We start from the raw sequence: 15,433 nt of genomic DNA, 5'->3' as shown, positions 1-15,433 counted from the left end.
GAAACGTCCCTTATCTGTTTATTTAGCCAGTTTCTACTCTATTCAGCCGCCAATGGAGCCTGACAGAGGCTACCCGGGAGACTGTCCCTGTAGCTATACTAGTAACATACTAGTAATCTGATCTAAGGTTCGACGATCCCTTGGCGTCATGATACTCATACACGTCATGTATAGAATCTGAAAGCCCCATAATACGCCACGTGGTTATATGCCTTTATTACAGGCATATGATAATCCCCTGACGTCATGACAGACAGACAACAACCATTGCATAATATGTGGTCAACACTGTGTGGCATTCCCACGACCATACGGCCGCTTCTTTCTTTGATATGATAATCTAAACAATGTATGGTATTGTCTTGAATGTATGACACCTGCGGCACCGTACCTTTAGGTGAAAAAAATGCGAGCTATTCATGTGTTTCCGCCCATAAAAGCTGAGAACTCATGCCTGGGGGTTAGTCGACCTCTTAACCAGCCAGATTACAGGACACGGGCGTCTGCGAGCTCGAATGTTTACTGACACCAAAAGACGAGAGGGCTTCAACAACCGAACCAAAGAGGCAGCTGCAAGAAGTGGTGTTTCTGTTTAGGAATGAGATTGACTTTGTTGTGAAGTATGCGAGGTATTCACGAACAAACTGTAGCCTGGGGTAGGTAAAACTGCTCGTAGACGTAGGTCTGCGTGGGCGACCAGGAAGCTTGACCATTCGGTGTTCTAGAACAAGGAATACGTCATAATAGATCAAGTAGGGGACTGGTCTCGACAGTCTGTCCATTTGGCCACCATGGGCTCGCCAAACGTTTCCCCCGACTCTGTGTTTGACGAAGTCGACCCCGTCCCCGTCGTCACCGCCTCGACTACCGGCACGGTGGACATCATCGCCCGGCAAGACTACTGCAAGGGCTCGCTGGAGATCACCGTGGTGCGGGCGTGCCTCGACAAAGACGCCGTGTGGGGGCTTGAGGACATGAAGCACCAGAAGACCATAGGTCGCAGGACAATCAACCCTTACGTCAGGGTTGAACTTGGAGGGAGGGCCCTGACGACTAAAGTCACCAGGCAAACCTACACACCGATGTTCAACGATACCTTCCAGTTCGAGTCGAATACCATCGCGTACGACTCCGTCTTACACGTAAGTGTTGAATCAGACTTTCTGATTTCTGTTACTTTATTAGATAGTCTCTTTAAGGAAGCCAGGGTTATAGAATGAGACACTTGCAGTTGATTTGACTTGTTTATTCGGCTGTATAACGACATGCAGATTACTAGTGAGCCGAAGACCCCAGGTGACACAAGGCTGTGTATCTTTGTTTTATATTTTGCCTGACCTTTACCTCTTCCCTCATGACCTCAATGAAAAGCGACCTGCAGGCCAATCTGAGCTTCTCATGAATAAAAAAGACTCAAACAAACAGCTATACCCAATACTTATAGTACAAAAAGTACACAAAACAGACAACATAGTGGGGATAATTATCCATTTCCTGCCAATGGTTAGTTTGTTCTAATTGTTCAGTAGGTTGTCAGTTGGCCCCTAGGCCCTACACTGGGACAGCCTATTTTTGGGTCGGTTACCAAAAGTCGCTCGCCCCATATGTTGACCAAGAACTTAAGGCTACTTTAGAGTGGTTTCCAAAGAATGTTGTACATTTCGGCAGACCGACCAGGACGAGTAGAGACCAGAACCAGGACAGTTCGACGTCTAACCCTAATCTCAGCCTTTATGATAACTCAGCCCTAATTCTAACGTTAACCATAACCCGAGTCGCCCCAAGCTGGTACTGTATCATCCTGATTGGTTAGGGGCCGATATAAAATTTCGGAGTCGACTCTGGGCTGTGTGTGAATATCTGCTGCTCAAATGGAGTTTTCCTGCTAGAAAACGCTACTCGAGTGGCGCAGGGTTTCCCATACACAGTTCTGAGTCAACTCCAAGTCTACTAAAACGCGAGTGTAAATCCAGTATTACTGTCCTGGACTACATGTGCCAAGACGCCCTGACACCATGTTCCGAGAATTTGACCTAAATCACACTGTTTGACAAAACATTCGGAACGCCTGTAGCAGCCGGGGCAGATAATCCGGGGGTACACAAACGATCTGATGATTAAGGTTCTCTCGCCCACGTGACATGCAACCGGCCTTGCCCACGTAATTACTACTTTCGTCATCAAGGGCGTGCGGTTAATCAAACTGCCTCTGCTATTAGCAGTTTTCAACTTTAAAAATCCAAATTACACCGAAAGTATGCACTTTTCATGTACCTGTCGTGTGCAAGTCGTAGCTTTATCGTAAACGTCATAACGTTTTTACGGCTAGAAAATAAACGGCTACTACTACTCTGTAAATACAGAAATGTTCGTGGTGGTTTTATGTTCGCGGTTTTCGCGGTAAGCTCTTCGTCGCGAACTTAAAACCACCGCGAAGTTTTTTTTGCCCTCCCACCCCTTTGTCTATCATTGTCACCGCGAACACTCTACTTTCTGCCTACCGCGAAATTAAATCCACGCGAACTTAAATGCTATTACATCTGTTTTTTTGCAGGTGAAAGTTAAAAACTTTCGGATGATCCACAAGGACCTGGTGATAGGGGAGCTGACGCTGCATCTCGGCGAGCTGGACATGGGGAAAGTACAGCAGTACCACCTGAAAACTGTGAGTTATTTTTTAAGGCCACACCAGTTTAACTTACTGGTTCTTGGATTTTAAAAAGAAATGCTCAACTGCATATGAAAACAGACTGTGAGGGGAAATTCTGTACCTTGGTATACACAGTACCAGAAAGTGATGAAGTAATATTCAAGTTTTTTCTTCCCTGTCTTCTGTGTTTAGTCTTGTCCACTTGCTGATGTTTTGATAAGAAATGTCAGAGAAACAAGAAATTAGATTCATGTGGCCTAACCACTGTACTGTCAACTATATGTTACGTGCTTATAATCCGCTCTGACCGATCAGAAGTGTCATATCTTCTATGGGCAACGTGAGCATTGTAGACTCATTCAATGACATGAGTAGTTTTTGTATCTTTTAGCTATCGCAAGTGAATGTTACAGATGTCTAATGCTTAGACCCACAGTAGTCATATTTTTTACAGAAGTTCCCATCAGCAAGCCTTCTCTCGTTACTTCAACTGTTGTAGTTCGCAATACTTAACCATTGATATTTAATTGTCATTGCAGCCAGAAATTGGTGCCGAAGAATCACACGGCACCAATCTAAACACCAGCAGAACGGTGGAAACTGACACGCAGCGACTGGTGTCGACTACGGTGAGGCATCCTTCTTTGGTTCAAACTTTCGATCGAATGTTCGATCGATCGACTGACAAACCCAAAACATTCTGGTCGTACATAAAAGGATTAAGGAGAGACCTTGTCGGAGTAGCCCCTCTAAAGGTGGGAAATACCATTATCAGTGACAGCGAGAAAAAAGCAGAAGCACTCAGCTCACAGTTTAAAAGTGTATTCACAGAAGAAGACACCTCAGATATGCCGTCACTTGGACAGCCATGTACCCATCCCATGGAGCATATTAAAATTTCCACTGATGGTGTCGAAAAAATGCTTCATGGTCTCAATCCCTCTAAAGCATCCGGACCAGACCAAATACCACCTTGGTTCCTCAAAATGACGGCTAGTGAAATTGCACCTGTGTTGACCAATATTTTCCAACATTCCTTAGACACAGGAGAAATCCCCAAAGACTGGAGAGATGCAAACATATGCGCCATTTTTAAAAAGGGAGATAGAGCGGTCCCAAGTAACTACAGACCTGTTTCACTGACCTGTATATGCAGCAAATTGCTTGAACACATTATTCACAGCCATGTCATGAAGCACCTTGAGAGTCACAGTATATTGACGGATTATCAGCATGGATTCAGAGCAAAGCGATCCACAGAAACACAGCTGATACTAACAGCTCACGACATAGCTGGTGCACTGAACAATAAACGACAGGTGGACTTAGCAATACTCGACTTCACCAAAGCCTTTGACAAAGTCCCCCATAACAGACTTATTTCAAAACTGGAGTACTATGGAATTCAAGGCACTACGCTGAATTGGCTGAAGGCTTTCCTGACCAACAGGGAGCAGACGGTAGTGGTAGAAGGGAAGGCCTCAGCCCCGGTTAGAGTAGCGTCGGGAGTTCCACAAGGAACCGTCCTGGGACCATTGCTCTTCCTTTTGTACATAAACGATTTGCCAGATCAGCTTGATTCAAATGTGAGGTTATTCGCCGATGACTGTCTGTTATATGTAGAACTGTCCACACATAATGATTCACAACTTCTGCAAAAAGATCTGAACGCACTCGAGGAATGGCAAAGCAAATGGCTCATGCAGTTTAATCCCGAAAAATGCTACATTATGCACATAACAAGCAAAAGGACCCCACATGTAACTAGCTACCAGTTTTGTGGTAAGACTTTAGCAACAACAAAAAAACACCCATACCTGGGTGTTACATTAACAACCGACCTAAAGTGGGGTGCCCATGTCAACAACATAACAAACAAGGCTAAACAGACGTTAGGAGTGATCAAACGGAATTTGTGGGCATGCCCATTGAAGGTAAAATCACTTGCGTACACATCACTCGTAAGACCAAACTTAGAATACGCAGCAACAGTATGGGATCCATATACTAAGAAAGACAAAGACAAATTGGAGAGGGTACAGAACCAAGCAGCCAGATTCTGCACGAACAACTACGTCAGGGGTGCTAGTGTCACCAAAATGAAAACAGATCTGCAGTGGATGTCACTCGAGGAGAGAAGGAAAATGTCCAGACTGTGCATGATGTACAAAACGACTAATAAATTGGTGGACGTACCAACTAATAAGTATCTAATACCAGCTCAGAAAAGGACAAGAAATAGCCATGCCTTTAAGTATCAGACTTTTCAACCTAGGATTGATGTGTTTAAAAATTCGTATTTTCCTAGAACGATCGTAGAGTGGAACTCGTCACAACCAAGTACAGTGGAAGCATCCTCATTAGATAGCTTTAAACAATGCATGCAGTTAGATATGCGAAGGTTAGACGTGACAGGTCGTTCGGTGTAATATAACCAGCTGCTGCCGCGCCGCGTGCCTGCGAAGCTGGTGTGTTACGCCGAATGGCGGTTATACCGGCTATATAGATACAGATACAGATACAGAATGCGTTAGCTGATGAATGCAACCACAATATGTCAAGTTATTCTGTTTATGATATCAACTCTTCTTTGTGCGAGTTCTTAATTTGGAAACGTGTCACTCGAGCACTACTGGTGCATGAGACCGTGAAGAGACAATTTTCTTTTTATTATTCATGTGTACATATTTCAAGCCCCTTTTTTCTTGTGAAACTGAAACGTTGTCTTTTTCCAGGATGGGCCAAAGAAGACAATGGGCTCCAGGTCATCTTTATTTGGCTTCATGGTAATAGTTTATTCTTACATGACATTGTTTGAAAACGTTTCTGTTTCTTCGTTAGATGCAGTCATTTCAGGAGTGTTCTGACTTTGTTCTGCTAACGTTATATGTGAGTGCTTTACCAGCCTACTTGTGGTGTTTCCCGATTTTTTAAAAGACAAATTCTCATCACATTAAAGGTTTTGGATGAAAGATTATCAACACATGAATTTTCTTGTAGGCGAGCAAAATTAAAGACCTACACACTGCTGCCTTGGTGGGAGACATCGGGAAGGTGAACAAATTCCTGGAAGCTGGACATGACGTCAATGAGAAGAAAGCGCTGCAGTTGTTTCCCCAACACGTAAGTCTTGTGTTACTTCTTCTACATTCCTAATACATGTAGCTTCCTCTCTTTTGAAGCACAATGATATACAACTACATATCTCAGTGTCTAGTACATATTCATTTGTGTAGAAATACGAAATTTCTGAAAATCTTACATTAGCAGACCACATATCAACAACCGTCTTACCATTAATATTTCATTACCATACCGTCAGTCACTGACGAAAGATAGCGGATGCTGTCTGAAACGTCTGACTTATTCAAAATTCTATCCAGTTGCTTGAGTAATTGTTTTTTGGCATATCTTATTACCCGGATGTCTAAGCTTCATCACAACGTTTCATCACCATTGCTTGCAGTCAGACGAAGTTGTCAGTGAACACGAGTTTCAGGACGTGACGCCGCTACACTGCGCAGTGATTGCTGGGAACGCCAAGGTTGTTTCCCGCCTTCTCCGGTCTGGTGCCGACCCCCTCGTGCGCAGTAAGGTAAGAACGTCTCTCCGAAACTTACTTACATCTCATGTCTTATACCCCCCCCCCCCCAGACATTAACGTCTCTTCCAGCGCTCTCGGTCTTGAAATACACCGTCCTCCTCAAGTTTGCCCATTCTATAATGTTACTAGTAGTCTCTTTTGTTGTCTGTTGTCTGTCCATCTTTCCTTGACATTTCCAGTGGACGTTCGGCCTTTGACTTGTATAATGAAGAAGAATAATTTGCCAGCAGGTACTTTCATAAAAACGTTTTTGGCAAGTGATGTACTGTGAGGAAATCGATTTATTCTGTCTTTGAAATATGTTATGACGTTCTCTACTGCAACTCGCCATGTCATTTTTCCATTTGCCTGTAGATACCATTTTTTACAATGCCTTTAGCAAGTTTTTATGATGCCTTTGGCAAGTGCTGTTAGAAAATCTAGTTTGCCTTTGAAATATGTTACGTTTTTCTCTACTACAAACAATTGGCGTTCTTCCATTTTCCTAAAGGACCTGCAGTCGGCCATGCACACCGCCACGTGGTTCGGTCACGACAGGATCATGGAGACCCTACTTCTGAAGTACGAAGTGGAGTACCAACAGAAGATGAAGCAGCAGGGAGTAACCGGACCTCTGTCCACTTCTACTGCCCGGCTACTGTACTGGGTGGATCCAACCATTCGTGCTGATCTGGTACGTATTTAGCAGGCTTCATTCTGCTTGTGTGCCTATTGCAGAGTCAGTCCGATTCTGATGAACTACTAAGTATTCGGTATACAGTAGTAAAAAGCAAAAGTCGCACCGATCATGTAATATCCAGGCAACAGGGATCACTTAGGCCTCTGTAGGCCATGAGGATGCAAATAACATATGCTTAAGCATTGTGTACACTTCTTTATCAGTAAACGCCACATATATATGTGAGAGAAAATTTGGTTGAACGATGGATGATTATGGGGAGAATAGAATATGCTTCTTGAAGCACACTACACTTTTCGAAGGTACGAGTCATGATTAATGCAGCAACTAAGTTGAAATGCTCCCAATGTATTTCAGGAAAACATGGTGTGGGAGGCAGCGAAGGTAGACAACGTGGCTTTCCTGAATGTGCTAGTGGGACAGCTACAGTGGACGGCGGAGGATCTCACCATTAGAGACCGTGCGGGGGTAAGGGAAAAGCAATCACTGAATCCTTGTACTTTTCGAAAATGTGAATAGAGGCAAAACAATCAGGCCTATGGCAAACGTCAAGAAAATAAACTTATTCTTGTATTGTATCTCTGCATGTAATCAAATGACTTAACGATTTTAACCGGATCGCAAGATTGATTGTTAGTAACATTAATTGTATTCAAACTAGCGATGTGTAAATTGCCATTTCCTATGTATTTGTCCTTATCTGTTGACTCTCCAATATCAGCTACGCTGCCTCGAGAGAGTAATGTATTGGGACATTTTCCAATAAGTAAATAGGTCTAAATAGATAAACTTATTCTTACAGAATACACCATTGCACATCGCCGTTCACCAAAGGTATCAGTCGAAGAAGTTCGCGCACGCGCTGTTGGATATGAACTCCGACTTAATTGAGGAGAAGAACTATGCTGGACAGACGGCGATGAACGTGGCCGGGGCCGATATGAAGTTCACACTGATGGGGACGGCGAAACGCGTCGGTTAGTATTTGCACACTGCATTCAAAACTGCCCAAGTATTCTCCAAGCAGAGGTTTCGGTCGGTGGGCTGGTAGTGGCGGAGATTTCCTACGGCTGGGAGGCAGTCGTTAGAAATCTCCGCTACTTACCCCCCCCCCCCCCCCCCACCCAAGAAGACCATTCAAGTGACTGATGAAATTTAGTCTATGAGTGCTGGTGGTCACTATAGTCATGAGGACTCCTAAGGCTTGTGTCAGTGGGGAAATTAGCTAAGGGACCACCAAAGAGTGATCACATTGCCAGAACATTTTCTATTCCAGAGCATACCACTCAATTTTGCAAATAGTACACTGGCGATTCATTATCTAAGGAATTTAGATTTTATACTTTCTGTACTTTTATACTTCAGACAATTTGGGGCAGCTTGCTTTCAAAGGCCACGAAACGAACGATTTCATCTCTTCGTTTTTCTGCATAGCGTTCAGGATATCTCTACTTAATTACACAGTTTATTCGCGATGATGATGATGATGATGATGATGATTTTGTTTGTTTGTTTGTTTGTTTGTTTGTTCTACAGGGAGTTTGAAGAGCGACAGCCATTTCGAGGAGGACTCCCTGGGATACCGGGTGTACGCCAAAACAGTTGCCGACATCCTAACGGACGAGTCCACTACCATGCCCATCACTGTGGGAATCTACGCGCGCTGGGGAGCAGGCAAGTCCTTCATCCTCAACCAGGTCAAAAGTGAGTACCTTCGACATTTTCTAACTCTTTCCATCTGCAATATTTTCCATCGCATCCTTAAAATCGTACGACGGCCTGGGAGGAATATTAAAGAGTTCGCCGTTGCGTAACACTCCTTAAGGACGTGAAGTGCAATGATGAACTACACATAATATTCAATTCAAGGTTTGGTTTTCAAGCACGACTTGCTTTGCTGATACACAACAACGCCTACTATACACTAGAATCAATCATTGAATACCTTTCAAAACACCGATATCTCTCAACAATGATGTCTGATATCTTTACCAACATTTTTTTTCCAGACGAGATTGATGCAAACATTGAAAAGGCAGATAAGCTACGACAGGTTGAAGAGGAGAACGCCAAGAGGACAACTAAAAGAAAACGGTCGACACCCGTTCCACCACTTCCCTTTGCCTCCTGTACGTGCTGCCTGGCCTTCCTGTTACTCGTCGGACTCGTGGTAGGTGGCGTCCTGACCTACATGAACCCCGCCATCTTCAAGATTGTTATGATCGTCGGTACAATTTCCACCATCTGCACCTGCGTGATTGTCGGGTATCTGAAGAGGAAGGACCTGCAGCGGATTCTACTGACGCTGTTTCCAGGCTTACACTGGACGAAGAGACACCTTCAGCTGATTGGGATCTGGCTGGATCTGGTAAGTCCGCCGGATCTCGAGACACATCCTCCCAATCCTGGTCACGTGAAGGTGATCCACGTGCAGTTCAACGCCTGGGAGTACTCCGGCTGCTCTGCGCTCTGGGCAGGGATCGTCACCAAGCTGTGTGATGAAGTCGAGGGAGAAATCGGCCCGTGGACGACCCGGTTATACCGCGCCATCCACGAAAAGTTCATGGCGTCGGAGAAACCACCGGTGACGGAGAGACTGTGGTTCAAGTATGTCTTAGTTCAATGGTCTATTTAGTTCTATGCTCTACTTAGTGCAATGTATTATTTGACACAAAGATAAACAGCAAACAAAGCTGTTGAACAACCAATATCTGTAACACGAACTTGGAGGAGGAAATGGCTTGAGTCATGGCTGTGTGCTCACATCAGATGATACGTGCTATCTCAGCAGAATAAAGACGATTCTGTCTTTCTGAAATAAGTTTTAACTAATTTCCAACACAAAAATTGGACTTACCCAAATTTTCGACTGTACGACACCAGTCTTTGTCAAGGAGTGAGCAATCCACCGCTGGGATGACGTCACGTTATGCAGATAGCACACGTGACTCCGTGAGCAGTGGATCATAAGTAGCGGAAAGTCTGTGGCGCCCGCCGTCTCTGTTGAGGGATGGTTGTAGGGCCCTGATCTTAATACGATTCTGTCTTGTCTTTTACCGTTAGGTTGCTGATCACGACGATTCTGGGGACAGTGCTGATTGTGTTGGCGGCTGTGTTCGGCATCAGTGGAGACTCTTATCTTGCGGTAAGTTTTGAGATTCCTTGTTACCTTTGGATGGTAAATATGACAATACCGCGGTGATCTAAGTACTGTTTGATATCTTTGTGATATATCTGTCGGTTGCCGTGAAGCTTGATTAAGTGCTAGAACTTAGTAGAAGAATCAACGAAAAGAAAAGGTTATCCGTTGGAAGATATGAACATACGTGTATATACTGCAGTTAACAATCCTGCAAAAATGCACTTCGGTCTTGTTTTCCTGACCGAAGAGACCTTATACGTAACTATGGCGGTGCAAGCAATACAAATTTTGCCTCTGTTATTTACAGATAGGAACCAGCATAGTGGAGATTCTCTGTGGCGTCGCACTCGGCGCGGGGTTGTTGAAAAACGCCACAAAAATTTGGTCCTTCCTCAGAAAGATGGCATTCTCCCAGAGAGATCGGCTGCTGGCTCAGACGGTGAAACCAAACTTTGACCAGGAGCTAGGGTTCATGGCGAAGGTAAGCCACCGGAATTGTTGATTAGTGTCTCTGCTGAGATGACTGATCATTCGTAGCAAGATGTTGACATTTAAAGCCTGTAGTTTTGCAAAAGGAGCTTCATAGCTATCAGCTTGGGTGCTACACTATTTTCTGGGCCTTGTAACGCATGCAGGCTAGGTTCTCGGTTCCAGATCCAACGTTCCCCCAAGGAAAAATTACCACTGACACTCTTCGCGATCGGTTAGACCCTTTTGTTGCGTACATGTTGGCCCTGGAGCAAAGGAGCAGGCCTGTGAAGGCCCTGCATGGGAACACTGTGGCATCCAGACTACAAAGCTATCTGTTGTAACACCCTGTAAATTCCCTGACAACTCTTGAATCTCCTTCTAACACAGGTGAAGAAAGAGGTAAAGGTGGTGACATACCTGTTACGGTACTTCGAGGCGGCCCGCGGGAAACAGTATCGGGCTGTTGTCGTGGTGGACGACTTAGACAGATGCCCGAAAGACCGAGTCACCAAAGTCATCGAGGTGCTTTTTACTACCGATCATAACAGTCGATTTATATGACACGTAATGAAGCAACGACACGAAATATTCTGTGATCAGTAACTGACAAAACCTTGTCCCGTAAATGCCAATAAGAAGATGAATGTAACATCCTGAATGGACACATAAAATGTTATTAGTCTTATGAACATGGTTGATTTTTTTTCTGGCCAGCTTTGCATTATTGAATGAAATATAACGAAATGCATACGAAAATGTTTCTCATGTATCGTACAACATTAACAATGATGTTATCCCATTCCTTCAGGCGGTGGGCATCCTTCTATCCGACCCAAACTCTTACTTCATCTCCCTCCTCGCCGTGGACCCCAGGATTGTCGTCAAGAGCATTGAGGAGAGCTTTGGAGACGTCATGTTGAACGCCAACATCAACGGGTAAAGATATAGACTTGGAATCTTTTGCTCTCTCTCTTCATTTCCTAAAAGCTGATTTAATCATCAATATCGACAGTCTTTTGGTCTCACGTTCAACCCAGAGGAAATTTCCTGGTCAAAAAATAGACTTGTGTTTGAAAATCTGAATAGCTTTAACATCAGAAGTTTTGTAAAACAAAAATCAGTCAATCAAAAAAACAAACTAACTAAGTATCTAACTAATAAAAATAACACTGAGGGTACGTTTCCAGGATTTGCTGTATGGCCACGCATCTCTATATTCCAGTTCCCTTCCCAACCAGGTTTCACTCCTCACCTTGTACTTGTGTTATACCTAGGTACGAGTACCTGAAGAAGATAGTGCAGCTGCCCATCTGCCTGCCGGGTCCGGGCCCGCAGGATAGAAAACGCTTCCTGTGGGACACAGCAAAGATGTCCGCCACCGAGCGGAGGGTCAGGGCCGTGCAAAGGCAGGAGGCTGGACAAGCAAGGGCAAAGAAGGCAGCAAAAGTAGGCAACAGTTCCAAACAAATAAGGTCAATAACATGGACGAGAAGACACCCTGTGGAGTTCGATTACACAGTATAACAAGGTGGCAGGACAGAGCGGGAGGGACTGGTCACCACTTATACGAGATTGTTTGAGTAAAGAATAAACAGAGCAGTAGCTATGGTTTGGTAGGCTAGACAATGAGAAGGTAAACAGAATGCATTTGCTTGTAAATGTTACCTTTCTAGTTTTGAAACTATATTGAATCTTTTCAAACCTTTGAGATAATTTATATATACTCCTTTTTTGCCAGTCGTTGGTGCTGAACAAGGAAGAGAAGGATGATATGAAGAGAGGGCTTCACAAGCTTTCTATCCTGTGGCGTGCCGACGTAACACAAGAGACCAGCTACGAAAGCAGAACAATCTCAGTGGGAAGCGCATATGAAGAGCCTGGTCTCGTCATATCTGGAAATGACATCACCGACAAAAACCTCTTTCTAACGAAGGCCATCAAAAATCTGCAGAAGGACGACGTCATTCGTTTTGTTGCCGGAAACCCGCGTCACATCCGGCGCCTCTTCAACATCCTGTGCGTTTCAGTAGGTGTTCTGGCCCAACGGGAAAGGCTGACAAGGTTCAAACCCAAACAGGTATGTAAGGACCATGTGACAGTTACTGTTCTGTTATGAACGTAAGGTGTATCCAATATAATAAAGCCAATCATCTAGCCTGATGTGGCAAAAAGCATAGGTCCTAAATTTTTGCGATACTGTTTCGCCAGGTTGCAAGGTGGGTGCTGCTTGTCGAGCAATGGCCCTACAGAATGAGCTGGATCATCCAGTACGTTGATGACTTCTTCCAAAGGAGAGAGCTCGGAAGACGGGAGACTCTACAGCGGGGGATTCAGATGCACGACAAGCTGGTGGACATCTTCTTACAGAGGGTCAAATGTGAGATCAGCACACAGGAGGAATGGAGCCACCTCAACCCATTGGACGAAGACCCCGAGATGTTCGAGCTCTTCTTGACTTTTGCCGAGTTCACAGTTGAGGTATGTCCAGTAAGCCTTCTATTCTCTATTATATTCATGCATTTCTGCTTCCTCTATTGGAGATGGCACGAATATGAGTTCATCTGCTAATCACCAGGATTGTTTTCTTTCAGTGTAATGCACGTGCATTTTACCGTTAATAATGATAAAAACCAAAATAATTAAAGATGTTATCATGGAAGCTCATCGGTGTTGGTAGTAATTGTAGTACAATGCTAAACTTTCTTCCAACACTAACGTTAAGGTATTCACGGATCAAATTTTCAACGACCAATGTCGGCTTCTTCAGGATCAACAATGACCAATCCCTTCCGAACCTAAACTCGCGAGTTTAGCATTGTACAATAAAAGATGTTCTTTTCATTCAAGGACATGCAAGACCTACTTCCCTACACCGTGAACCTCGACTTGTCAATCCGGCAAACGATTGGCTACGCCCGAGCACAGACTGACGTCAAGGAAGTTAAACAGAACAGTCAGGCGTTGACGAGTCTTCCGAACGAAGGCGGTTCACCAGGTAAGACCGATGGCGCCAAGCCATTCTTTCATCAACAACCTAGCAAAAAATGGAGACTAGAAAATTAGAAGATCGAAAAATCTTGAAGCAAGCATTTGACATCAGATCATAATTTGAATTTTGACAGGAAAAAGTTTGACATATCGCGCATGCAATGAGCTCTTCTGAAAGAAAGATGTACAGTGTCATTATTATGCGCAATATGCCTTTTTTCTTTCATCGATATCACAATTGATGCTACTTCCATAAAAGGTCGGATTACCTATATATCATCAGCTTCAGATGTACAGTAACAGTGAACATTTGACTTCCAGCGGCCCTACTCTCGGATCTCCTGAAAAACGGACGAAGAGAGCCTGGAATCATGAAGGTCCCAGATAGCGTTTTCAGTGTGGAGAAGGAAACAGACGACATCGGGTCTTCCTCTCCCCAGACAAGCACCCCCAGCAGACGAGCACAGGTTCGTCCCCATGGCAACCGTCCCAGCCCTGACCCAAACCTTGACGTCATCGCGGAAGAAGCTCATGAGGAAGTTTGCAGGGACGTCCAACGACAGCTGTCTGCGGCAATTGACGATTCCGCTGTCAAGGATGCCGTGAATGATGATGATGAGCCGGCAATGGTAACGACCATTCCCATGGCCGCAGCTGCTAGGAAGAGACCACTCGAGGTGTCACCGACCACCATCATTGCAACTGCTGAAGGAGATGCTGAGAAAAGTGACGACGCAGTGCTGGAGGAGGTTAACGGCCATTCATCGGATGACAGCGCGGAGACAAACTCGGCCTCGCCCAACAACATTGTTCTGGTGGAAAATGGGGAGATGAACGGAGAGTACCATGATGACCGCGAAGACGATGGGTCACCTCTGCTGGAAGAGTCATCATCCCTGACAAACGGGTCCTCGGATGAAGTCCACGATGAAGAGGAGAACCCGTCTGCTCCCCTTTTAGATAAGGAAGCAGCAGAACGCGAGTCAAACGTGTAATCGTGCTCATTGTTGCCAAGCAGTTCATTAAGTTTTAAAGTCACGAACGCACAGATATCGTTACAATCACACTGAAGTTGAGTTTTTAGCTGCCAAGGTAATAAACGCACAAAAGTCAAGAGACTAACCACTACAGAGACACCCAGAAATACATCGGTATTAGTATTTGCTTGTCGTGCGCTAGGCTGGTAGAGGATATATCCTGTAAAGTCAGCGTTCTTGAGGTGTGTTTTTTCCATCCATGACGACAAAGGCAGCACTTTTTAAGTTTGCAATTCAGACTCACCTTTACCTACATAGTATAGCACGCAGTTAATTGACTGAAAGTGTTTCGACATGTTTTTAATCTCTCATGCTTATTTTTTAACGACATTGCTTGTTTCTTTATTAGCAAATTTTGACAATGCCACCAGCTGCTAGGGTTTTATAGTTTTATGGATATCTTGTCTTCTAATCTTTATATCACGTTTACATATATTTTGTGGGTAACAGCCATTAGGAACCTCGGGAATTATGGGATCACAATCTGATTTTTGCTAGCTTTTAGTGTTTTAGATATGGGATTGGTTCATTGGTTTTATATATCTAGCTGTTAATATTTGTTATTCATGCAGTAGCAGTAGTCAGGTTTTAGATAAATGGTGACAGGACAAAACTGCTAACTATATTTGTGTCCTCATCAATTTTGTTTGGCTTTGCTATCATTTCAGATGGCTTCTTAGTGGCAATCTTCTTTTTGAACTTGAATGAATATTTCACTGCAGTTAGTGGTAGACTGCATTTTATCTTAATAAAGAATATTTTGATCAAAGATCTGATGTTGCATGTGGATTGATTCAATTGTTCCTTTCTTGGATGATGCACTTTTGGGTTTAAAAAGCGCATCACGTCAAGTGCCAAATCA

At 44.1% G+C, this 15,433-nt stretch overlaps 1 protein-coding gene across 1 annotated transcript; it reads left to right on the top strand.

Annotated features, from left to right (window-relative positions):
* Positions 1-410: 410 nt before the first annotated feature.
* Positions 411-15,340, top strand: LOC136436281 (kinase D-interacting substrate of 220 kDa B-like). Its single transcript, XM_066430126.1, has 20 exons — positions 411-1,142; positions 2,555-2,665; positions 3,190-3,279; positions 5,386-5,436; positions 5,651-5,773; positions 6,117-6,245; positions 6,745-6,927; positions 7,291-7,401; positions 7,736-7,910; positions 8,470-8,637; positions 8,943-9,540; positions 9,997-10,078; positions 10,383-10,556; positions 10,934-11,068; positions 11,355-11,482; positions 11,821-11,992; positions 12,285-12,623; positions 12,755-13,024; positions 13,394-13,541; positions 13,856-15,340. Exons 1-20 carry the CDS (start codon positions 792-794, stop codon positions 14,527-14,529), a joined length of 4,212 nt encoding a protein of 1,403 aa, XP_066286223.1. The 5' UTR covers positions 411-791; the 3' UTR covers positions 14,530-15,340.
* The last annotated feature ends 93 nt before the right edge of the window (positions 15,341-15,433 follow it).

This window comes from Branchiostoma lanceolatum, chromosome 6 (assembly GCF_035083965.1).
Source record: "Branchiostoma lanceolatum isolate klBraLanc5 chromosome 6, klBraLanc5.hap2, whole genome shotgun sequence".
Taxonomy (NCBI): Eukaryota; Metazoa; Chordata; class Leptocardii; order Amphioxiformes; family Branchiostomatidae; genus Branchiostoma; species Branchiostoma lanceolatum.
The sequence above is the reverse complement of the archived record's forward strand: the minus strand, read 5'-3'. Positions and strand labels throughout refer to the sequence as shown.